At 53.8% G+C, this 23,824-nt stretch overlaps 1 protein-coding gene across 5 annotated transcripts in view; it reads left to right on the forward strand.

Annotated features, from left to right (window-relative positions):
• The first annotated feature begins 78 nt into the window (after positions 1 to 78).
• Col27a1 (collagen type XXVII alpha 1 chain) overlaps positions 79 to 23,824 on the forward strand; it is a 122,159-nt gene continuing 98,413 nt past the window's right edge. For 4 of the 5 annotated variants that reach the window (XR_004120844.1, XM_031377623.1, XM_031377625.1 and 1 more), the window contains exons 1-5: positions 1,491 to 1,886; positions 7,086 to 7,156; positions 10,231 to 11,969; positions 17,777 to 17,830; positions 21,213 to 21,266. Coding sequence is in view for 4 of the 5 variants with exons in the window: in XM_031377623.1 (XP_031233483.1) it covers positions 1,831 to 1,886; positions 7,086 to 7,156; positions 10,231 to 11,969; positions 17,777 to 17,830; positions 21,213 to 21,266 (1,974 nt within the window). In the remaining variant the exon portion in view is untranslated. Of the gene's footprint in view, positions 433 to 1,490; positions 1,887 to 7,085; positions 7,157 to 10,230; positions 11,970 to 17,776; positions 17,831 to 21,212; positions 21,267 to 23,824 lie in introns of those variants that run through there. The other variant, XM_031377624.1, reaches the window with a different exon arrangement.

Raw genomic sequence — 23,824 nt, forward strand, 5'->3', positions numbered from 1 at the left:
CGGTGGAGCCCTCCCCCACTCCGACTTGGGACTTTTCCGAAAGTTTGCTGAAACCAGACACCTTGCTTGACCGTGCCCGCGTGCAGCCGGGATTTAAAAGGCCTCCTTCAGCGCCCCCTCTCCGCCCCCAGCGGAGACTTCAAAAGGGCCGGCGTCTGTCGCGGCCCCAGCACCTATGAGCCACCCCCTGCACCCGGAGCTCGAGCCGGAGCCGGAGCACGCGGAGTGGCCGCGGCTACAGTGCTGGGGGACCGGGCCGGTGGCGCAGGCCCGCGCTCCCATGCTCCTCCCGGCGCCGTTGCGCCCCGTGCGCCTTTAGGGAAGGGGACTGCACCCCCGCCCCCGCGCCCGGGGCTGCGGGGACCCATGACCACAGATGCCGTTAGGCACCCGCCTAAGAACCGACCGGCCAGCGTCGCACTTGGGGACCCAGTAAGTGCCCTGGGACTCACTGAGCGCTGGGCGTTTTGAGTGCGCAAATGTGGAGTGCATGTGCTGGAGAGGGTGCCAGTCCTGTATGCACGCCTGGGGTTGCCATTCGTAGAGGGTCGTGAGCAAGTGGGGAGTATGCACTCGGGGACATGCATGAGCTGTGCATGTGGGAGTGTGCGTGCTGTGCATGTGCATTTGTGCGGGTGGCTGCCTCTGGGAGCGTAGCATCTGAGCTCGCCAGGAATCCAGACGTCCGAAGGTGTTTCGCGGGAGCTCAGTCGCAGTGGCTGTGTCTGCGTGTGAACGAGAGTGAGTGTTTGGAGTGTGCCTGTGAGAGTGTGTGTGCTCGCGCGCTGACCAGTCAGTGAGTATGAATCGCCTTTTAGAGGCCAGAAGCTAGAGATTTCGTCTTAGGGCTGAGCTGTAGTTGTGAGTTTGAGAATCTGCCTGGGTGTCAGAGCGTGCAGCGTGAGATCCCCGGGAGTCTGATCGGAGAAAGTGCAGGAAGGCTGAACATATCCAACACGCTCTTCTCAGAGCTCTAGGGTGCAACCTTTCTGCTAAGAGTTGGGAGTTAAGGCAGATGCTGGTTGTCGTGGAAATGCAGATGCCAAGTCAGGGTCCTAGCTGTGTTCCTGCAGCACTAGGATCCTTTCAGGAGTAAAATTTTCCTCTTATGTTCCTCACCGTCTGCCACTGAGGACCCTCGGTGTCATTAATCATAAGTTCCTAATCTCAATAGTGATAAGTCCCTGGGTAGCCAGGAGGAGCCCCTTTTCCATGCGTCTGTTTTGAGATCTAGGGGTGGGGTATCCCCCTTGGATGGATAGGTGGATGGTCGCACAAGGCAACCGACGCTGCATCCCTTGCTGAGTCCGGCAGGGGGCAGCAGTTGGCAGCAGAGGGCGGCCCGGCGCGGGGAGGAGAAGAAGGTGGAGAGCTGCGGCGGGCCGAGACTTTAAATCGCCTTCATTTCCCCCAAATCCTTCCTTTTCCTCTCCTCCCCCAGGCCGGCGGGGAGGCAGCTTCCACCGCCCTCCGCGCGCGCTCTCCCGGCCTTGTTCTGCCTCCAGAGACCGCTAGCGGCCCGCCTCCAAAAGTTTTATCATCTCTCTCTGCCTTTTCTTGCTTCTTCCTTTTCGGTGGAAGCAGTAAAAGAGCGAGGCAGGGGCGAGCGCGGCTCCGGCAGTCCTGGGACCATGGGCCTGGCGCGGGCAACCGCGGGGCTGGGGCCGTGCTGTCCGCCTGCTCCCGCGCCCCTGGCCGCAGGGCTGCACTGGGGGTGCGCCGGCAGCGCGCTTTGAGCCGGCCTGGCGCGGCGCGGCGGGGGGCTGGCGGCCCCATGGGGCGCGCCCACACTTGCCCCCCGGGCTCGGGAGCATGAAGTAGGGGCCTGCCATGGGCACGGGATCGGCGCGGGGGGCCCGAGGCACAGCGGCGGCAGGATGCGGGGGGTGAGTACAATCCCAGGGTTGCCCCCGATTCAGCTTCCTGCGCCTCGGATGTGCACAGGAGTGTGGGGTTCTCCGCCACGCCAGACGCTAGCTGAGGAACGTCAGCTTCCTGTAGCTTCCTTGCGCCCCCGCCAGGCAGGATGCCAAGGGTTAACAAGGGCTGCGCCCCCCAGGCCGAGCTGCGAGGTTCTTTTGGGGCTAGGGCCAACAGGGAAGGTCCGCGCAGAGCCAGACCAGCGATCCGAAGAGGGGTCTAGTGGCAGCGCCCAGAGTGGCGGGCAGGGGGCAGGGGCCAGGGGCGGGAGTTGGGAGTCCCGGTGTCTGCAGGTCGCAAGCTTGCACCACTCTAGTTCCACTGTCCTGTGAGTCAAGTTTGTAGGTCTTCAGGTCCGGGCGTCTGCTCTTGGCTCAGTCTCTGGTTCTGCACGTTCCTGCGTTTCCTAACCTCTCTGCCTGCGAATGTGTCTGCTTGGGTCTGCGTACCTTAGACTTCCCAGCTTCTCCTGGGAAGCCTGCAGTTCCTGTCCCTCTCCCGAGTAAGCGAGGAGTGAGAGCCAGCTTTTGGGAGCGGAAAGGCCCTGGGAGATCACCAAGTCCAACCTCCTTGTACAGATGAGGGAACCGTGGCCAGAGAGGGGCCGGGAATCTCCAGGGCGGGGCTCGCACACAGCTGGCACCCCGTCGTTGGGATTCCCGGCTTGTGCAGAAGTTGTAAGAGAGTGAGGGATCCAGTCACTATGTGTGGGTGTGTGTGGGAGAACGCCGTCCAGAGGGGCCCCTGTGGACTACAGCTCAGGCACAGGGCTTGTCTTTGCATCCTGCTGGGACTCTAGGGCTCCCAGGAGAGGTTGGCTGGGGTTGTAGTACCGCCCACCCTCTCAAGAAACGCCCCTGTGAGCTGGAGCCAGGGTGATGAGGCCCCCCCCTTCTTTTCCATGTCTTGGAAAAAGCTGGCTGTTTGAGATTCCCCCACTCCCCCACCACACGCATTCGTATACACAGGGCACTAGTGAGTACTGGTGACTCATTTTCTCCAGGAGACCCTGTGCCAGGGCAGATGCCAGAGGTTGGGCAGTGTGGTGGTGCCGGGGGCGGGGGGGGGGGCTGAAGCTTGAGGAAGGCAGGCAGTACCACAGCCTCCCTGCCTTTCTGTCCATACATCCTCAAGCATCTATCTACCTTGGCTTCATTAAGCCTTCCAGCTTTGCCCTACCCTGGTTGCTTCTTGCCGTTCCTTGCTTCTGCATTGAGAAGTCCTCTCTTCTGGGCATCCGTATGCCCTGCTGCTCTGGGACCTTCACTAAAGTAGCCTATTGCCAATGCCTTCCCTTGTCTCTGCTTGCATCCCAACATACTCCCCTGATATCTTGTTGGCAGTTTCTTTCTTCTGATCTCAGTGCCCCAGGACCTTCTAGATGTCTCCATGGCTTGACCTGGTCTGACACACAGAGGGGCCAGTTATGGATGGCAGAGAAACAGCCCTGGGCTCGCTTCAGTGGAAAGCAGACTTTGGAGCAGAGCATAGTGTAGGAACCTAGCGACAGGCAGTCTGAGTTCAAGTCCTCTATACTGTAGTAGTATGCGCTTGGCCAGGGATGCCACCTCTCTGTGTCTCCTTTTTACATCAACAAGGTGAGCTCCAGTCCTCCCAGCTAGCCAGGGTTCGTGAAAGTTAAAGAAACATGCTCAGGAAGGGATCTGAACATGGCCTGCCATATAGTAAGTGTTCAGTAAACCACAGCTGCTATTTGTATCAGTACTTGCTGCTTTGTGAATGGTGTGAGTCAATGGGAAAGTTCTGGACTGTATCCTGTCCAGACAGATGATCTATGTGTGTGTGTGTGTGTGTGTTCCCATGGAGGAGGTGGAAGGTGTGGAGAAGGACCTGGGTGTGTCTGTCTTGGGCACACAGGGTCTGGTGAGGCCACAGAGGCAGGTGGGACAGGGACAGACAGACTCATGCCCTTTCCAGCCAGCCCTGGCATCACTCAGTCAATGGTAGAGCAGCTGGAAACAGCAGCCACACATCTGCCATCCTCAGAGGTTCCTATGTCTTCTGGGCTAGGGGATCTTGGACCTCTCTGAATGCTGAGTCTGGGGTGGACTTCTGAGTCTCCAGTGTTTCCAGGAAACAGGTATGGAGGGAAAGCCATCCAGATAGAAGGCAGCTTCTAGCCAAGTCTCTGAACAGGAACATCCATGTGTTGTGAGCTAGTGACTGGTCTCTTGCAGGGAGAAAAAAAACCCAAAACCCAAAAAAAAAAAAAAAAAAAAAAAAAAAAAAAAAAAAAAAAAAAAAAAAAAAAAAAAAAAAAAAAAAAAAAAAAAAAAAAACCTGGCTACTCCATGGAGGGGTTACATGGTTAGAAGAAGTTGTGTCCTTTGCAGCTCATATCTGGGAGCTGTCCTTATGGATTGATCTTTCAGATACCTTGGAGCCCCTCCACGGCCAAGCCAAGGTCTATGAAGCTGTAATGAAAACAGAAGCCAGGGAGAACAAAGCCTGCGAGCCGGTGAAGCCACCAGCGTTATTAACAGTAGCCTGAACAGCACTGGAACAGTAGTCACACTGCCGGGCCTCCTCCCTTCCGCAGCGAACTTTCCAGGCTAGAGCTTACTCACATAGATGGCTCCGGGGCTCCTGGTTGCTTCCCTAGTCCTGCTGCGAAAGCTGAAACTCTGGTCCCCAGCAAGTAGCAAGTCTCTGAAAGTATTCACTTTCTCCTCTAGGGAAAACAAAATGTAGGTCTGTTTTGACTGGCTGTGTGGCTTTGGGCAAGTCCCTTCTCTCTAGACTCTTGTTAACCATCTCTTTAAAAAGATGGCTAGGGACAGAATCTGGTCCCTAGGGATCTTCAAGGACCTTCTCTCACAGAGATATACTGGATACTGGGAAGTTTATGCCTCTAATGTGCACAGAAGCCCAACCCCAGGAAATTGGCTGCATTTGTGACAGTTTTCTGGGGCTTGGCCTTAGACAGCTGAATGGCACAAGACAACAGGATTCTATCTCCAGGATCTTCCTTCTGACCATTGAGATGTTTGTAATGTTAGTAATGTACTCTAATCTAGCCCTCTAGGGTGCCCATAACTACAGCCAGAGATGATCTAGGATACACGTGGCTCTTGTGCCTTCTCTCGCTCACCTGGTGTCCTTCCCTCTGCCATTTGGAAAACATCCAAGACAGGTGCATGTGATATAGCATTGGCAGACTCAAGAAGTGAGGACAGGTGCCAGGAGTCAGGGGCTGGACTTCTTAACTGTGGAAGTTCTGGGAACTTTTGGTATACAGGCCTGGTGGGGAAGCCGTCTAAGGTTGAATGCAGGGATTGGCTCTTGCCCATGTTGCCTGGCCACTGTTTCTTAGCATGCCTTCCTGAATGGGGATGTATTAAGAGAAATGCACAGGATGCATTTGAAGGGAAGCACCTGCCCTCCCTAGGGTGCAGGCTTCTCAGTCAAATAAAACTAAATAGCCTGTTTCCACTTTCTAGGGCCACTGAGGCTGCCTGTGGCTTTTGAAAGCCAGCCATGGGAGAAGGACTCCTATCCTTTGCAGCAGGCAAACTCGGTGTCGCTGGGCACTCTCGACTGTTAGCAGTTATCCTCAGTTAGTGAGACAGGGGACATCTGGCCCCAGGAAAAGGAGAGTTCCTAGCAATAACCAAAGACTGGAAAGGGCCAGGAAGGGCCTGGAAGAAGGCAGAGCCAGGGAGGGAAGCTATTGGTAAGATAATTGCACATCAAGAGTCCTGCGACACCACACAGACATGTGGCATCTTTACTGTCACCCATGTATAGGCCTGCTGGAGAAGGCTTCAAGGCTGTTGTCAGCATCCCAGAGCCCTTTTGCCTAGTCACCCTCAGGCTGCAAGTAAATAAAGACTTAATTCAACCCTATTTTAAAAGGGGTTCCATGGTCATCTTCCATTTGAACAACCTCAAGGACAATAAGATTAGGTCTGGTGTGATCTGTAATCCATGCAGTGTCTGAACTCCATGGGTGGGTGAGCCAGGTGGTGTGTTGCACAGTGCCTACATCATGCTTGCTCTTGATTTTAAGTCCTACTAGATTGGAAAGTGGGGAGATCTGGCAGGGAAGGAGCCAAGAGTTGCAGACAGCAGCCCCGGCTTTCCTGTACTGCCCTGTTCCCCAGGAGCATACCAGCTTGATTTTACCCTTGGAAGAAGAACCTGGCCAGTGTGCCCCCTAGCCAGAACCCTTACCATTTACCATTCACCACTCACCTAGCTCAGTTTCCAGCTGCCATCTCTTCCATCTCTGGCCACGTGCCCCAGCCTTCCCTCTACCCTCCTGGGGATCAGATGCCCTGAGTGGCTTGGGTGTCCCAGTGGCTGCTCCCACAGGAAGGTGAAATATAATCCTCCCCTCTGCCTATCATGGCCATAGCCACTGAGTGGAGCTTTAACCACTCTTGGATGCAGCTGTGGGGTGGTAGCAGTGGGGTTGCAGCAACCGGTAAGGGAGGGCTTCTCTGGCTGAGCCAGGGAAGCTCTTTAATGCAGGAACCGTTTTAATCTCCACATCTGGTTTGCAAGCAAAGGTGTGTCAGTACAGGCTACGTAGGACCAGAAGAGTTCAGGGAGGTTCAGTGAATCATCTAGAGTCACACAGCCTGAAAGGCATAGGTAATTAGGTTCGCTCCTGGGGGCATCTGGCTTGGCTCTGCCCCCAAGCCTGTTTTCTTCTATCGTTAACAAAGTGTGATGAGCTGCTGTCTGAGCCCCGAGAAGGGGGTCATCTCTTCCCCTTGCACCTTGAGGACACTGGTCGTCCGAGCAGACTTTGTATTTTTCATCTGCCTTTTTATCTGTGGCTCTGTTATCCATAGCCTAGGGCTTGGGGAAGCTTGCCTTGAACTTTTGAGGTTGTAATGCAAATGGAGAGACTGAGAGGAGAGGGGCTTGACTCTAGATCGCCCAACGTCTAGCACCGGGGCTTTGGATCTTTCTGTGAAGAGCAAAGCTGTATTGGTAGCTTGCTGGGGTGCTGGGCTGGGGCTTTGGATAGAGAGCCACTCTGATTGACCCTTGAAGGCTATGCCTCGACTCTGGACTCCAGGATAAGACCAGAATAGAAGGGAACTGAGCTAGGCCATCCCTCCCGGCTCCCTAGCCGGATCTGGGTGTGAGGATGGAAGCTAATGCTGTATGCATTTGTGTCTGCCTGTCTCTAGGGGGTTTCTCTCCGCCTGGATCTTGGTCTCATTTGCCTGTCATCTGGCCTCCACCCAAGGAGCTCCTGAAGGTAATTCTCTCTTTGTCCAGTGGGAGACAAAGGAGGGCGGAAGAGAATTCGAGAACTCTGGGTCGCAGACATCCACACCATTAGCTGGAATGGGTAGGCTCAGTTTTCCCATCCAGAGAATGGAGCCAACCATAGGCCCAACCCCTTGGCATCTGTGAGGGGTGGGAAGGGTTGCGTGCAGGACTGACCTCTCGTGTTCCCAAGAGTCTGATATGAGTACCTCCTTTGCATCCATCTGGTGGGATTTCTTAAGAGCAGCTGCTAGGAAACATGGAGGCAACATTGCCTTTGCCCTTGCCTGGCGTCCCTTGGCTTTTGTTGTCCCTGGGGAGCTGTCCAGGCATCAATGGGCTATCCTCCTCACTCCCCATAGAAACCCAGACTCTCCCAAATCTGTGCCAAATGGACATCTCTTAAATTGATTGCCCTTCCCTTCTTTGTGCCTGCCACATTCTGGAGCATGCAGCAGGCACCTCAGGAGTCCCCATGGCCTGGTTTGGCCACTGGGTGGGAATTGTACCCCTGGGAGGTAAAAGCCATGCCCGGAAAGGACTTCGCTGCCCAGCAACATTTGTCCATGTGTCATATTTTCCAAGCTTGTGGAACAGCTGTCCAGAGTCCTGAGTCAGGCAGGGGGTGGGAGCGACCGGAGCTGTACCGAGCCAGGTTTATGTAATAAAGGCATCTTGCCGGAGCCAGCTGGCCAGCCCATGCACCCTGGCGCAGGCCTTCAGTTCATTCCGTGTCCCCTGTCTCTTCCTCCCGGTGGGATTCTGCACGGGGATCTGCTTTACCTCCTGACTTAACCGAGTAGCTTCAGAACAGTGTGGGGTGATGGCCAGGACCCTGAGCTTGGGCCCCTGGGTTCCAGCCCAGCTGTGAGCTGCACAGCAGCCTGGGTAAGTTACCATATTGTAAGCCTAATCTGCTGGCACACATCTGCCATCCTGGCACTTGAGGAAGAGGCAGGAAGCTCCCAAGTTCCAGGCTTTGTATGAGCCACATAGTGAAACCTTGTCTCAAAATTCCAGAGGGCTATTAGCTCTAATTCGTGTGTGTGTAACGCAGCTAGGCTAGTTCCTGCCTTCGGGGTGGTTGAGAGAATCGGATACACGGATGCATGAGCGTGGTAAGCGTATTCGGTTTTGTTCTTGTCAGCTGTGATTTCGCTCATCTGAAAGGTCTCTATGGAGCACCATCTTCTAAAGTGGGCGGAAACTTCAGGGCTCACTGTTCGTGCTTTAACAGCTTCAGGGCTTCTTCCCTAGAAGCTGGCTTTTCATCTATTTTGAAAGCCACTTGAGGATGAACGGGGAGCAGTCCCGTGTGATGGCCACCCTGGTCAGCTGTGTCTCTAGGGTTGGGCACCTGGCAGGAGGCCTGGCATGTAGAGAAGGATGTAGGGGTGTGTGCCAAGAGCAGGCCTGAGAAATGCCCTAGCACTGTGGGGTGTGCAGGTGGCTTTCTTTCCCCGATAAACGGGCTCCTCTTGATTGAGGTTGTTTATAGTGACTAGATTTTATGATAAGACAGTCTTGTGACTAAAATCAGTAAGATCTGCTAAGAGAATCATAAGTAATGTTTTTGCTTTAGCTTAGAGTAGGGGGATGGACGGTCTGAGAAAGCATAGGAGGAGGGACTATGGGTGACAGAAGGCCCTCGGTTTCTACAAAAGAGAGTCTTCCAGTAAGCCATCATGAAGCTATGGGTACAGCACCCTGGGAGTGCAGAATCCTTAGAATATTGGGAGCCTATTGTGCTGTATGAGCTTTGCAGGCAGAGAAACTAAAGCTCAAGGGTCAGGAAGAGACTCAAGCAAGGCTTGGGTGAGGATGAACATGTAGGGGCTCTTCATGACCCCATCCTTCACTCCATCCATCTCTGCTCGTCTGTACATATGTCTGTCTTTCTCTCCATCCATCCACCCATCCACCCACCCATCTGTCTACTCATGGTTTTCAGCTGAGGACCAGTTAGATGGTCTGTATTCTGTACACGGGGCAGTAAGGAGGGAACATTGAACATGTACCATTAAAGTCTCAAGGCCTCTGACCCAGACATCAACCCAGATGGAAGTTTTAGAGATAACTGCAAGTTCCAGAGGCACTCGATGACTCCAGGCAGAGGTCAAGGTCAGGAAACAGCCTTTGTAGTCACTGGCAGTTCATATAGCTGAAGAGAAGGCCTCGTGGGTCAGGATGCCTTTTCATGAACATGGGGCTACATGGTGTGAGAACTTGTCTCTAAATCTCCCAGAAGATTGTTAGATCTAATGCATGCATACAGTGTGGATCCCACTGAGTTTTTCTGTCTCAAAGATGGTTGAGAGAACCAGGTTCACATGCATGGAGAGCACATTTGAATTTGTTCTTGTCAAAACCCTTCTTTTGCTCTGGCAGGCCCCATCAATGTAGTTCCTAAGGATGGGAATGGGCTAGACCATGGACGAATGTCTGTGTGCTTGGCTGGAGACTGGAGATTGCATGGGGACTTTGGTTTTTCCTCTGTGCTCTCCAAAGCCACTCAGGAGGAAGGCTCAGTAAAGTTTTTAGCTCCGAGAGCAGAGCTCCTCAGCCAGAGATCCAGGGTGGGAAGGTACGCCTCTGAGGAGGTGGTGAGGCCAGTGAGGCTCTCTGAACATCCCCTGAGTTCCAGCGCTTCCTGGAAGTAGAGAAGAAGGGCATCTCTGGCTCTGGTGAACATCATTATCTTTGGTGGCAGTGGCTGTCATTTGAAAGTACTTATTGCTAGTCCTTTTACCACAAAGGCATTTGCTAATCTTACCATCCTATTACAATGGGTCCTATGCTATGACCCCATCTGACAGGTGGGAAATCTGAGGCTCTATGGCCACAGGGTTAGGAGGTGGTAGAGCTGGGATGTGGACCCAGGAAGGTGGGCAGGCAGGAGCATGAAGCCTGACCCTGGGATGTAAGGTTGCAGTCTGCACAGATGGTTGCAATGTGACACCTCAGCCTAGGGTAGGGCTCTGCAGGGAAACGAGCTGATTACCAGGTGACTGCTTGTAGCCCAGGCTGGAGCAGGCTTTTACCATCTTCTCTTCTCCCTCCCAGATGTGGATGTCCTCCAGCGGCTGGGCCTCAGCTGGACGAAGGCCGGGGGTGGCCGGAGCCCCGCACCCCCTGGTGTCATTCCTTTCCCATCTGGCTTCATCTTCACACAGCGGGCCAAGCTGCAGGCCCCCACAGCCAATGTCCTTCCCACCACCCTGGGGCGGGAGCTGGCATTGGTGCTGAGCCTCTGTTCGCACCGTGTGAACCATGCCTTCCTCTTTGCTATCCGCAGCAGGAAACACAGGCTGCAATTGGGTCTGCAGTTCCTCCCCGGCAGGACACTCGTCCACCTAGGGCCTCGGCAATCTGTGGCCTTTGATTTGGATGTACATGATGGGCGCTGGCACCACCTGGCCCTAGAGTTGCGTGGCCGCACGGTCACATTGGTGACAGCCTGTGGGCAACACAGGGTACCTGTCCCGCTGCCTTACCGTAGGGACTCCATGCTTGACCCGCAGGGCTCCTTTCTCTTGGGGAAGATGAACCCCCGTGCTGTCCAGTTTGAAGGTGCACTCTGTCAGTTCAGCATCCACCCCGTGGCGCAGGTCGCTCACAATTACTGTGCCCACCTGAGAGAGCGGTGCCGACAGGTGGACACATACGGTCCCCAGGCAGGAGCCCTCTTTCCTTGGGACTCTGGCCCAGCCTTTGCTTTGCATCCTGAACCAGCCTTGCTTGGCCTGGGGAACCTAACCAGAACCCCAGCAACCCTAGGCACCAGGCCTGTAAGCAGGGGACTCATGGTGACTATGGCTCCTGCCGTGCCCACCAAGCCCCTGAGGACTATCCGCCCAGAAGTCTCCCAACACAGCTCTTCCCAGACCCCACTGGCACCTGACAAACAGTCAGCCAGAAAAATACCTTCCCCCGCCCCTTTGGCTTCTCTGGCTAATTCCACCAGGGTTTTTCATCCAGCTGCTGTCCAGCCACGACAGATCACAGCTACTAGCCCCACCAAACGTCCCCCCACCAAGCCTTCTGTTTCTTCCCTCTCGGTTACCCCCATGAAAAGTCCCCTCGCAATCCAGAAAATAGGTGCCCCTTCTTCATTCCCAAAGCCCGTTCCACCCAGCCGGAAGCCAGCACCCCTCACCTCCCACCTAGCACCTTCCAAAGCTCCTAGACCCACTGCGAGGCCTGTCCAGAAACCTTTCACGACACCCCGACCTCCAGCCCCCAGTCCCCAGCCCCTGCGCCCTACTACTGGCTTATCTAAGAAGTTCACTATCCCTACAGCAGGAAAATCTAAGTCCAAGACGACCAGTTGGGCCAGCAAGCCGGTCTTGGCCGGCACCAGCGTCCCTAAAACTCTTCAGCAAACTGTTGTGTCCCAGTCCCCTGTTTCCTATCTGGGCTCTCAGACACTGGCTCCAGCCCCCACTCCTTTGGGCGTCGGAAATCCTAGAATGATGCTTCCCACACATGACTCTGCTTCAACTCCTGCTGGAAGCAAGAAATTCACAGGACGGGAAGCCTCCAAGAAAGCCAGACATAAGAGCAGCCCCCTGAAGCCCGTACCTCTCAGCTCTGGGAAGGCAGCTAAGGATGCCTCACCGAGAGCCCTGACAACCAAGCCTAGCGGGCTGTATACCCCAGCCCTGGTCCTGGCCCCGGCCCACCTCCTGTCCTCCAGCCCCCAGCCCACCAGCAGCAGCTTCCCTTTCTTCCACCTGTCCGGTCCTACACCTTTCCTGATGCTGATGGGGCCTCCAGGCTCCAAGGGAGACTGTGGCTTGCCGGTAAGACTGGGGTAGGGGTCTGCATGCTGATTGGTGGGTATGTGGGTGGCTATGAGACAGTTTGGTTCAGTAGAACACCCCCTGGTAAGGGTGAGGGAGAAAAGAGTTACAGGGGGTGGGGGGCAGGGAGCTAGTTTGGGCCCCAACTCCTTGGCCTTACTGTTTTAGCAATCATATATCCTAGGGCAGAGTCATGAGCCATTGGGGCAGACTTGGTAGGAGTTCCTGAGTTTTAACTAACTCAGGTCTAAGGTAATTCACTGCTAGCCCAATGCAAGGGTCTTTGTGGCTTTCGGAATACCTTAGATGACAAACCTAGGTCACCAGAGTGAGCTGACAAACAGCTCCTCCTGTGGCCCTGCTGGCCTGTGTGCCTGTCTGGGAGCTGTGGACAGAAGTCACGGATGAGTAGCTTGGGATGTGTTTTGCTTGGCGCATGCAGCATTCTCTTTATGAAATCTAGTAGTTACTGATGATGTTGAAAAGTGGGATGGGTCCTAGGAAAGTCTAGTCTACTGGGCTCTCCTGGAGGGTGGGAGGGGTAGTGCCTCTCAGGAGGCCTGTGCTCACCGTGGTCCCCACTTTCCAAGCTTCCCACCTGCCCTTCCTGTCGCTATGCTTCACTTACCTGGATGGCATCCTGGCTTGATTATCCAGCCCCAGTTTAGGAGTTGAGGGTAAGGAAGGACCTTATAGGTCCAGGGGAGCAAGGAAGACAAAGAAAAGACATTACATGTGCACGGGCTTGCCTGGGACTGTATCCAGGGCCAATGACCTTCCCTGGCTGAAGGCCAGTTCATCCAGGCTGGAGTAGAGGGATGGGGGTTCTAGAAGACTCAAGCCCCTGCTCTGACCTTGGCAGTGGCCACAGTGCAGCGGTTCCCCCCTCCTCAGAGCCAGGTCTCCCACTGGGCTTTGGGTTTGAGGGTCAGGCATCTTGCAATGTGGAGACAGTGGCAGATGCTGGGATTTCCTGGGTCTTACAAACATGCTTAATGAGTTTTAATAATCATCAGGAATAATATTTACCCAGCCCGTCTCCAAGGGGACAGAGTCCGCTCATTATAACCATATTTCGAAGCTTATGGAAATAGTGTACATTACTCTGCAGTTAGGTCAGCGCTCGGCTCAAGTTTCCACGGTTCTCCAGTCGGCAGTCTGGAGTCAGGGATCAAAGGACCTGGAGAACAAGACGAGGAACCTTTGCACCTGCCTGACCCTGAACTGGGTGCTCTTGGCTCAGACAGCTCTGTAAACCGAGCTGTGGACTCTAGGACCCTGGAGCTCAGGGTTGGAGGAGGTGAACTGCCCTCTTGAGACAGAGTCCTGGCTTTGGCTGTGTGGTACACCACAACTGAATGAAGGAAGCCATCCGTTCTCTCCAGGCCAGTAGTGGAGAGAAGATGGGGCCACATTTGGGGGGTATGGTGGGGTGTGGAAATGGAGGTAGTGGGGATATGAACACCCATCCTACCCTCTCATGTCTCCTATCTATAGGACCTGAGCACAGCAAAGGGGGGTGCTATGCTTCCTCGATATGGGGATGCACAGATCCAGGTTCAAATCCTGATTCTGCCCCGTACTTCCTCTGAGCTGGCTCTGAAGCATGGGCTAGTGGTTTCCACCTCTCACGCAGAGGATGCTCAGGGACCTGTCATAGGAAGGAAGCGTGTATGACTGACTGTCTTCTTAAGTACCAGCAACTGGGGAAATCTCTCACTCTTCTCAAGGGCTGGAGTCCCATCTATGATCAGCACTGGAAAACAGTGGCTAGGTGATGCTATGGGGGGGCTATGTCATGGTCCTCAGGTGGGGTGTGAGGTCGCCTGCAGAAGCTGAGCCAGTTGTCTAAGTCCAGGATCTGGTTCACAGAACAGCAGGGAACCACATGCCCAGGAGCCCATTGCTCTCAGCCAGGCCAGGATCCTTTAGGTCAAACATAACCCTCCCCCATCAAAGGAGTGACAAGGTTATGTGGACTTAAGAAGTATGCATGCTTTGTATTCTGGGAAAAAAACAAAAACAAACAAACAAAAAAAAAACCCAGTGTTTTCATTCTTAGCCCAAATGGTGATAAAATCCCTAGTTGTTTTGTGCTGTGTGAACTCTGGCAGTTTACTCAACTTCTTTGAGCTGTAGTTTCTGTAGGCTGGGAGTGCAGTAAGATTTAACGCTCCATAGGTTTACAAGGAATTTTTTGAAGATCTGGGCAGCATAGGAGAAGCCAGCAGGGGCTTGCAACCATGACTGTTACCTGTCAAACCCAGATGACCTCCAGGTGGGAGGGATGCGAAAGGTGTTACCAGCATCCATCCAAAACTGAATCCCCATGCCTGGCCTACGTCACACAGTAGTGAGTGTGCAGAAGGGACGGTACCACTTTCCCTGCAAGCAGCCCCTTGCAGGCTTCCAGGTTGACTGGGCCCCACCAGAAGGAGGAGGGGGAAGAAGCCAGGGATGCAGGCTTCAGAAGTTGGCTCTCAGGGAGCAGAGGAGCTCTGGGGGCCCAAAAGAGTCTTCCCAGAGTTACACATGGACTCAGAAAAATGGCTTATTACACTCCCATTTTGCAGCTGGACACACTGAGATTGGAGGCATGGAGAGGTGTGGTCACTCATTCAGGACCACACAGCTGGGTTCTCAAGAAGTTACATCCCATCACAGAGGCTGGGTGCTCTGCAGACAGCTATGGTCTTATCAAAGGACAGGCACAAAATAGGGTCCCAGGGACCAGGAGGTCATTGTTTAGGTCACTCAACACAGAGCAACACACTCAGGTCTGTATTCAAGTCCCCTAGAACCCAGGCCTGCAGAATGTCTCCCTATTTGCAGATTGCCAGGGGCAGATGCCAGCAGGTCTGATTCTTTGTGCAGGGCCCCACTGCATCTGGCAAAGGAGGAGGGGCGTCTTGTTCAATAGCAGAATCCCCTTGGACTGGCTACAGGAGGTCAGGACACCAGGAGAAGCCTGCAGGGCTATTCCATGTTTCCATGGCTCTGTGTGTGTGTGCATGCACCCTGGCCCAGGCCTCCTTCAATCCCTGGACAGAGACAGGCCTGCGGCCCCTGCCCCTCCCCCACACGAGCCCTCTCAGAGGCCTCCTTGTTTCCAGTGTGGAGTGGAAAAATCCCACCCCAGCTCATGATTCACTGGGCTCCCCCGCTCAGGCTGTGGGCCTGGAAAGAAACAGCCACGTTTTCCACTGTGCAAAGGCAGGCACTCACTCAGATGGAGCAGAGGGGCCAGGGCACCCACCACTCCCTGAGCCAACAAAGTGAACACTGAGTATGCCAGGCACATAGCTGCCTCTGAGTTGGGTGGCCGTGACCCAGGTCTCTGGCTGGTGGGCTGCAGGAGGTAGCTATGCCTCAGCTGGTGGCCTGGATTGCTGTGTCAAGAGCCAGGCCATAGGCTGACCTTACCAACATGAGCTATGGATGCTGAGTTGGCCTGGGGTGTGCGGCATGGATGTATTAGATGAGGTCAGGTTCTGGAAATGTCAGGGGGATACCTCCAGGCTTCCGTAGTGGTAGCCTCATCACGGCTTGACTTTCTGGCAGATGGGAATGGTCTCATTCCTCTCTTACCTGATAACCCCAACTCCTTATAACTCAGAAGATGCCAGCACCCGGAAGGATGGGCATGTTCATTTTCCAGGTTGGCCACAGAAGGGAAGGGATTTAGGGCAGGCCACAATGGTTAGTCAGTGACAACTGTCCAGTACTGACTGTGAAGAAGTTGCCCAGGATGGAAAGTCAAACCCAGTGGTCCTGCCAGCTTCTGCTCCCTGCTAGCTGTGTGGCCTTGGACAGGTTACTTTGCATCTCTGAGCTGTCTCTGATATTTTTTTAACCCATTGGAAGGGCTCAGGCTACCTACAGCTGTGTACTTCCCTCTAATTGTGGGTCACCTGCCTGGGAGAATCGATCCAAGGAGGAGAGCCTACTGGAAAAAAGACACTACTCTCCCCCAAAACAGTAGCAAGGGGTGTGTGGCTTAAAACTGCTGAATGGGGAAATCCCAGGGGGGTTGCCTAGTAGAAATAACAGCTCATGCTATTTGAGCATCAGCTTCATGCCAGGCACGAGGATTAGCACGTTTTATAGATTATCCGTGGCAACGGGCTATTATTATCCCCATTGGACAGCCATGGAAACCCAGGCTTGGAGAGGGAGTAAAAGCAGCTGGCATAAAGCCACTTCTGAATGGCAGGGTGCTGTGCCTGTGTGACCTCCAGCCTATGCTGTACTCTGTGCCTCTGGAGAGGGGGATGATCTGGACCCAGTCCCGAATCGATGTGGACTGGGTCGAGGATACTGTCAGCTTGGCTGGAGGCACCCAGAGAGAGGCTCAGAGCAGGTTGGGACTTGCCTGAGGCCACACTATGCTCCTCCTTCCTCTGATGGGGCTGTCCAGTGACCAGTGACTAACTGGTGCTATCTCACTGTCTGGATCTGGGCTATGCATCTCAGGGACAGAGAGCCCAGGAGTGTTCACAGGCCAGCGTGCCAAGCTGAGCCGGACCGAGCCGAGCTGCCCAGTGTGAGAGCGCAATCCATTGCCAGCCAGAATGAACTCAGTTTTTAACACTGATTCTAACTCTGGGCAGGGAACCTGGAATCTCATGGATGGTTATTTGAAACAAATGAATTCCCAGGCCTCACACTCCTAGAAAGCCTGGCTTCCTTTGAGGGGTTTGGGCTCAGTCTCTTGCATGCACGTTTGCTAATCTCATTTTCTTCTTTGGAGTGGAAGAGACGGGTCATTAGTTACTACATGCATTTTAAAAGGAGAATCTGAGACCCGGGCAGGAGGAAGTCCCAGCATGCTGTGCAAAAATCAGGATGCAAACTAAGTTAGCAGTCCACTGCCTGCTTTCCTGCAGAGGGAGCTGAAATGAGACCATGCAGGTGTATCTCTGTCACTTCACAGCCAGGCCTTTCTCAGTGCCAAGTGAGGAGCAGGAGCCATTAAATGTTGTTGAACAAGGACATGCCTGGGGATTAGCCTGGAAGACTGAGGCAGAGAAGGTTATGGGGGTTTGTTGTAACTTCCTAGGGAGCTAATGGTGTTGGACCCCACAGCAAAAGATGGGCATTTCAGTGTAGGCTCTGGGGTAGATAAGGCAGTAGAACTTCTGTCTTTAAGTAATCCTACAAGGACCTTTGCCCTTATACAAGCCAGGCTGTCAGTGGCCACACCCAGCTCTGAGTGTCAGCAAAGACATTTGAACTCAGGCCCAGCTGTTTCAAAGCCCCTGTGTGTGCTCTTTGTGCTACACGTCCCTCTGTGGAGCGAGGATGCTTGGTGTGACCTTGGCTAAGTCCCTTCTCTGCCCTGGCTCTGCAAAGAACTTGGCTGAGCTCAGAGTTTGCCTGCTGTTTTGTGTTATCAGACATTTGGCAGAGCTCTGGGGGTAGGATGACTCATTTTCTGTGTTAGTGCCTTTGAGGGGGACTGCCATTTGCAGAGGGAGCCAGGCTTCTAAATAGATACTTCCCCAAAGGAAGAGAGAGAGAGAGAGAGAGAGAGAGAGAGAGAGAGAGAGAGAGAGAGAAAGAGAGAGAGAGAGAGAGAGTCAAGAAGGCTTCTTGGAGGAGATGATACCGTAACAAATTCATTGAGTGATAACCAACTGGGAAGGAGCCCAAGAACCCCAATAAGCATGGATGCCCCAAGGCAGAGAACTCAGGGAATTCCTCTTCATAGCTGTGGGACTTCTGTCCAGGATTGTTGACTGACTGATGATTGTATTTTTATGCTGTACCTCAGCACTGTCTCACACTATTCTTGCTTCCTCTTCAAGGGTCCCCCTGGGCTTCCAGGATTACCCGGATCTCCGGGTGCACGAGGTCCTCGGGTAAGTGTCGGTGTGCTGGGTGTCCTTTGGGGGATCTGGATGACCCTTTAGTTTACATTCCATTGCCCATGATGCCCCAGCTTGCTGTGATCCACAGACCTTTCCCTGCCCCTTTCTGTACCCATTTTCCATTGTGTCTTTTGGGGGTGGATGTAGTATTTGACAACGATGATGTCTTGTCCTCCTACTTGTACCTCACATGGTGACCTAGGGCAGGGCAGGGACTCCTGAAGTCCATCTGCATAAGCAGATACTTGACCTGGAAAACCCCAGTGTGGGAGGATGAGACTCTGGGGTGCCTCCTCCCACTTCTGCCTGGCCGGAGGAACAGTTCCATGGCCCCAGAGAAGGGCTGAGCTCCCAGGCTGGAGTGGGGCTCAGGATCAGCTAGATTGCAGTAGCTGCTGGAAGCACAAGCCTATGAGTGTCAGCCACTTCAATACATGGTACCTGCCTGTCACTTTGTGCTGCCTATGTGGCCCCTCTGCAGGCTACCATGGGCATCCTTATTCAGGGATAAGCTGTGACTAGCAATAGCAGGACCAGAGCCCAAGATCTTCCCAAATGCTGGGAGACTAGGGTCCTCTGAGAGGGAAATCTACCACTTCCTGGCTGGGACCAATGGCACCCATGTCCTTACCTAGACTGGTTAAGCTTTCTTCATGCCAAGGGCCAGGCAAGCACCAGAGGAGGAACCTGCCTGCTACATATTTTTAGCTCTAAGCCCAGCGGTTGGTTTTAGTTATGTAATTACTTGGGCCCTGTTTCTTTCCAGTCTTGGCTGTGTCCTCCTGAGCCCAGGATTCTGGAACCTTCCCTCTGATTTGCCTTTTCTCTTGGCTGCAGAGCCTGCTGGGGTGCATGCCCAGGGTTAGGAACTATACAGGTGTCAGGGTCTTGCACTTTGACCCAGCATTCCAGGGCCAGGCAAACTGATCCCCATTCCCAGACTTTGCCTGACTATGAGCCAGCTTTTCTTAGTGTCCTCTCGCAGGCAGTTCTCCTGTGCAGAGTCCTCTATCTGCAGCTCCGATGAGACTCCACCCCCTTTCTGCTGACCCTCCCTGTCTGGAGCTCCTCAGCAGTTTGCCTGGCACAGCCACACTCCCAGAGCTCTGTTGGCTAACCCACATGAACATGATACGACCATTCTTCCCAAGCACCCTGGGAAATAGGTGCTAGAGGTCTCCTTATTTTACAAAGGAGAAAACTGAGATCCCCAAAGGTGCAGCTCCATTAGATAAAGTCAGAGTAAATGCCAGAGGAAAGGGCTGAGCCTGGGCAGTTTGATTTGATATCCCCCTCACCTTCCTGAGTGTTCATTGTGCTGATTTTTCTATCAGTGCGACCTGGGTCTCCACCTGGCCTCAGTAGAAGATAGGCCATTCATCTTGCATGGTGCCTAGCAGAGGTACTGGGTGACTGGTAGGAAAGCTTCTGACCAGGGAGCTGTGTTGACCTTAAGCCAGTCTAGTCCATCCCTCTCTCTGACATCAGTTTCCTTACCTATGGAAACAAGGTCCTGCATCCTGGAGCATCATTGCAGGTTGGATGACTCTCTACCTGCCACTCGGTGTCTGCACTGGAAGTTCCATAGATCCTATAGCTAACAGAATGTTGGGTTAAACAATCCTAGTGCCTCTGTGCACACAGCAGCACTGGGCCCTGGGAGGGTCAGGGTCCTACTTGAGTTTACTCAGAGCCCTGCAGCCCTGTAGACTCCCTGAGCCTGCAGAGGGATGGGGAATCCCCGAACCCCCCAGTCACCGCTCCAAGAAACTCCGTCTATGGAATTAATCTGCTTGGCTCACTGTCAACTATGCACCTAGGAGGCAGTGGCTGGCAGGACACAGATGGGACAGCTGTGAGGGTGTGTGTGGCACAGCCAAGATCGAGGAGGAGAGGTGGCTGCTGTTGATCTCTTAAGCCATGCTTGGTTCTGGTGGGACTGGGGGAGGGGCACTGTGCTCAAGGAACCTTCCTCAATGTTCCCCATTGAGCCTGAACTCTGCTTACACCCTCAGATCCTTGGCAGACTGAACACATGAGCTTTTCCAGACTCCTTAGAGAACCACAGGTTTGGGGTGTTCACAGGCTAGGGAGACCAGGGCTGGGGGCAGGGTGCAGACCGAGTGAGGCTCAGAACCTGGACTAGATCCTAACCTGTTCTACCCCTAGACTGTTGGAAGGAGGACAGGGAGCGTACACATAGTACTATAAATTCCCCAGTCTGAGACTCTTCCTTTCTTCGGTGCTTAGAGAAGGGAAGGGACCCAGTTCAGGAATTAATAAAGGAGGAGGTGCCCAGGCCTGATTGAGACAGGCTGCAGCTGGGGATGGCTCAGAGGAAGAGGGAGGAAGCTGCTTTAGACACAGTCAACTGATGTGCAGGAGGGATCTGCACAAGGCTTTGAGAACCTGAGGGAGCAGTGGCTGCTCCAGCTGCCCCTTTCCACTCCATCTACTCCTGACTGTTGCTCTACCCTGGGCAAAGGCCCTGGGGCATGACCCACCTCACCTGTGGATGAGTTCTTACTGAAGGAAGCGGATGTAAGAGAAGCTCATTGTCAGAGAGGCCTGGAAGATGACTTGGGTAGAACAGGGTATGAAAAACCAGCCTGTACCTGGCCTCTGCAGAGTCCACTCTGCATGCTCACCCTCTGTAGTGTGACCTTGACCAAGTCTCTTGAATGTCTAGACACAAATTCTAGCGATGGCCAAAGTACTGCCTTGGGGCCTGCAGTCTAAAGGAGGACTCTGACCCTCTGTAGGAGGGTGCCTTTGTCCCTGAGGGACCCATGCCCACCCTCCATAGAGTTCCAACCCAACGGTTCTGCTAAAGCCTAATGGGAGAGGTTACTTCAGTTAGAGTAGTCCTAGGAGGTTCTCTGGAGGAGATGGCTTCTGAGCTAGGCTTTGAGGATGGGTCTAGTTTCTGAGGGTAGGTTAGGTAGGCCATTCTGGATGGATGCTTTAGACAGCTGGGGCCAAGGAGAGAAAGTACCTGGGGGTTGGAGAGAAGCATGTAGCTAATGCGGCTTGGGCCTAAGGTTGTTGTGTCGGTATAGGTCCAGGAGCAAAGGGTATACCCTGAGCTAGGACAGGTTAGGCCAAAGATTGCTCTGCCCTTAGCCAACTGAGCGCCCTTTGACATCTTCACAGCACAGGTAATGCTGGCACCTACCTAGGAGCATGAGATGATGGGGTAAGGCATGGGATGTGCACATGCAGCCCTAGAATCCCAGGGTTCCTCTCTCAGAGGAAGCAGAGGAGCCGACAGTGCTGCTTAATGGGGTCTGAGGAAGGGGATCACACAGCAGGCAACAGGATGATACAGGCAGGATTTTCCTCATCTCTTTTTTTCCTCTCCCTTCCCTTCCAGGGTCCGCCTGGGCCATACGGGAACCCAGGCCCACCTGGCCCTCCAGGAGCCAAAGTGAGTATTATCAGTGGCCATGGGGTGACAGAGGGGTGGGGCCTCATTTGTGGGAGCTCCTGAGGAGGACTCTTAAGGTCTTTGAGGAGAATTCCCTTCTGGACTGGAGACATCCTAGATTCTCCCTGCACCCCGCTCTACATTGGGGCTGTCTGAGGAGTAGAAAGCAAACAGCTTTTGGGTTTAGCTTGTGGTTGGTTGCAGAGGGGGCAGCTTGGACCTAGAGCCCAATGAGGTGAGAATAGGCAGAAAGAAAGCAACCTAGTGCTTCACAGGGACAGCCTTGACTTGGAATGTCTCCTTAGGACATAGATTTATGGGTTGGGAGATAGACTTTGGGGAGGTGTGGCAGCTTGGAATTGGGAGAGACATGTAAAGATGGAAGGATTGGGGTGGGGACCAGGCTGACCTGGGAGAAAGGGGTCATAGTGGAGTGTGGTGCTGCCTAGGGTAGAAGAGGTAGGGGAGAGAGGATGGAGACCAGAAGGAGCTGGGACACTGGGACTTTCTGGCACTGGCCCGAGTGACAGCCTTCAGGCCAGAAGAGCAACTGAGATGACATCGTGCTTGCAAACTTTCCACCCAGCCAGGGATGGTCCTGGGAGATCTCTGAAAATCAGGAGAGCTCTGAGCTGGAGAGAGAGTGGGCATGGAGGTCAGCAGAGGCTGCCACCTCCCCTAGGACCCCCCTTGGAAAACAAGATTTGTTTCTCAGGAGACTGTCACAGCTGGGGCTTCGATGAGGACAGAACCCCAGCCACTGAGTCTACATAGAGCAGACATTGAGCTGTCATGCTGTTGTCTGGAGTAGTGCCCAGGGCAGCAACATTTGGAGACCCTGGAATGGTCTCCCCAAGGAAAGGGGTGGGAGGAAGTACGTAGCATGAAGGTAAGTGAACTACCCACCAGTGTGGGAGGGCCAAGAAAAGCAGATTCTTCTGGCTCCCTGGCTTCCTGCACATCCCTGCCCCCACTCCATGCCAGTCACAGGATAGCCAGGTGAACACCACTGAGCTTTGCCGGGTCAGGGTCCAGGGTCACTCTTGGCTAAGCCAAATGCAAAGGTGAATAGATTAGGGAGTTTTAAACTGTCTGGCCTGGGTCATGCAGAGTAAGCAATGACTGACCTCTAAAAACAAGCTCTCGAGACTCACAGAGTGGCCCTTGCTGGCCTATCAGATTCTCCTGAAGTGGAAGACAAAGGCTTCTTATGGGGAGCCCTGGACAGGCAAATACTCGGGATCAGTGCTCCATGCCTGAGTCCTTGTACAGAGCTGCCTCATCCCCCCCCTCAAGGTCTGTGACAGTCAGGTCAGGCTGGACTGGGGTCCCTTCTCAGAAGGCAGGCAAATGGGGCCCTCAGGAATCCTGTGCCCAGCAGCTACTGTGTACACCAGGTTCTAACAAGGCCTGTAGTATGGATAATTGCCCCTGTGTTGGATTGCACCTCTCCCTGTAGGCACTGTGCATGTACTTTACTCACTGTCTCATTCGGTCCCATACTGGTGAACAATGGGTTTCTACCCATTTACTGATGGAGAAACTGAGGCACGGGTCGATGAAAACCCAATTCAGGAATTTGTCCCAATTGGGTGAGGCAGAAAGGGTATTTCCGTGGACATTTTTGTTTGGTAGAGTCTGAGGGTCCATCAGGATATTTAAACAGTTGGGTTTGCCCTCGCTTGCTCCCTCCTGACTGGTCCCTTGCTTGCAGGAGGATGCTCTGCTAGCTATTCTCTTTGACCCTTGCTAGTCCTTGATACCCTCTTAGCACTGCAGGCAGCCTAGTCCATCCTGCATGGATGTGTGTTGTGGCAAGAGTCTCTAACTGCTTTCCCCAAATGAAGGGTTTGGCCCAGAGGTTGGTCCCTAGCAGGCAAATCTTCCTGCCACATGGAGCTGGGACATGTGGACAGGACTGACTGGCTGAGCCTTGAAGTTATTCTGTGCCAATCTAATATGGAAGGTGTTGGTTTAATGCAAGCACTTTCTGACTGGTCCTAGGCCATGCAGAATGTTGAGTATTCTGCCTTGGGTGTAACCGAGGGTGTGAGTTCCAGAGAAAACCATGAAATGAAAGCTGCCTCCCCCACTGGGACTCCTATAAAACACCACACGCTATAAGACAAAGGCCAGGGCCTTTGCCTGGATGCTTGGCTGTGAGCACAAGTGAGTGGAAGTGACTCAGGGAAGATCAGCTGGGTCAGAGACCTCAGTCTGCTGAGGTTGGCCTCATTCTGTCTCTAATCAAGTGGTGTGGCCAGGTAGAGTTCCTTCTATCTGGATAGAACTGGTAGCTTAGTTGAAACAGAAGAAGAGGGGGAGGAGGAGGAGGAAGAGGGGGGAGGAGAAGGAGGAGAGAGAGGAGAAGGAGAAGGAGAAAGAAGAGGAGGAAGGGAGGAGGAGAAGGAAGAGGGGAGGAGGAGAAACAGGAAGAGAAGGAGGAAGAGGAGGAAGAGAAGGAAGAGGAGGAGGGGGAGAAGAAGAAGGAGGAGAAAGAGGAGGAGGAGGGGAGGAGGAGAAAGAGGAGGTAGAGGAGAAGGAGGAGGAAGAGGAGG

This window comes from Mastomys coucha, unplaced genomic scaffold (assembly GCF_008632895.1).
Source record: "Mastomys coucha isolate ucsf_1 unplaced genomic scaffold, UCSF_Mcou_1 pScaffold18, whole genome shotgun sequence".
NCBI classification, from domain to species: domain Eukaryota; kingdom Metazoa; phylum Chordata; class Mammalia; order Rodentia; family Muridae; genus Mastomys; species Mastomys coucha.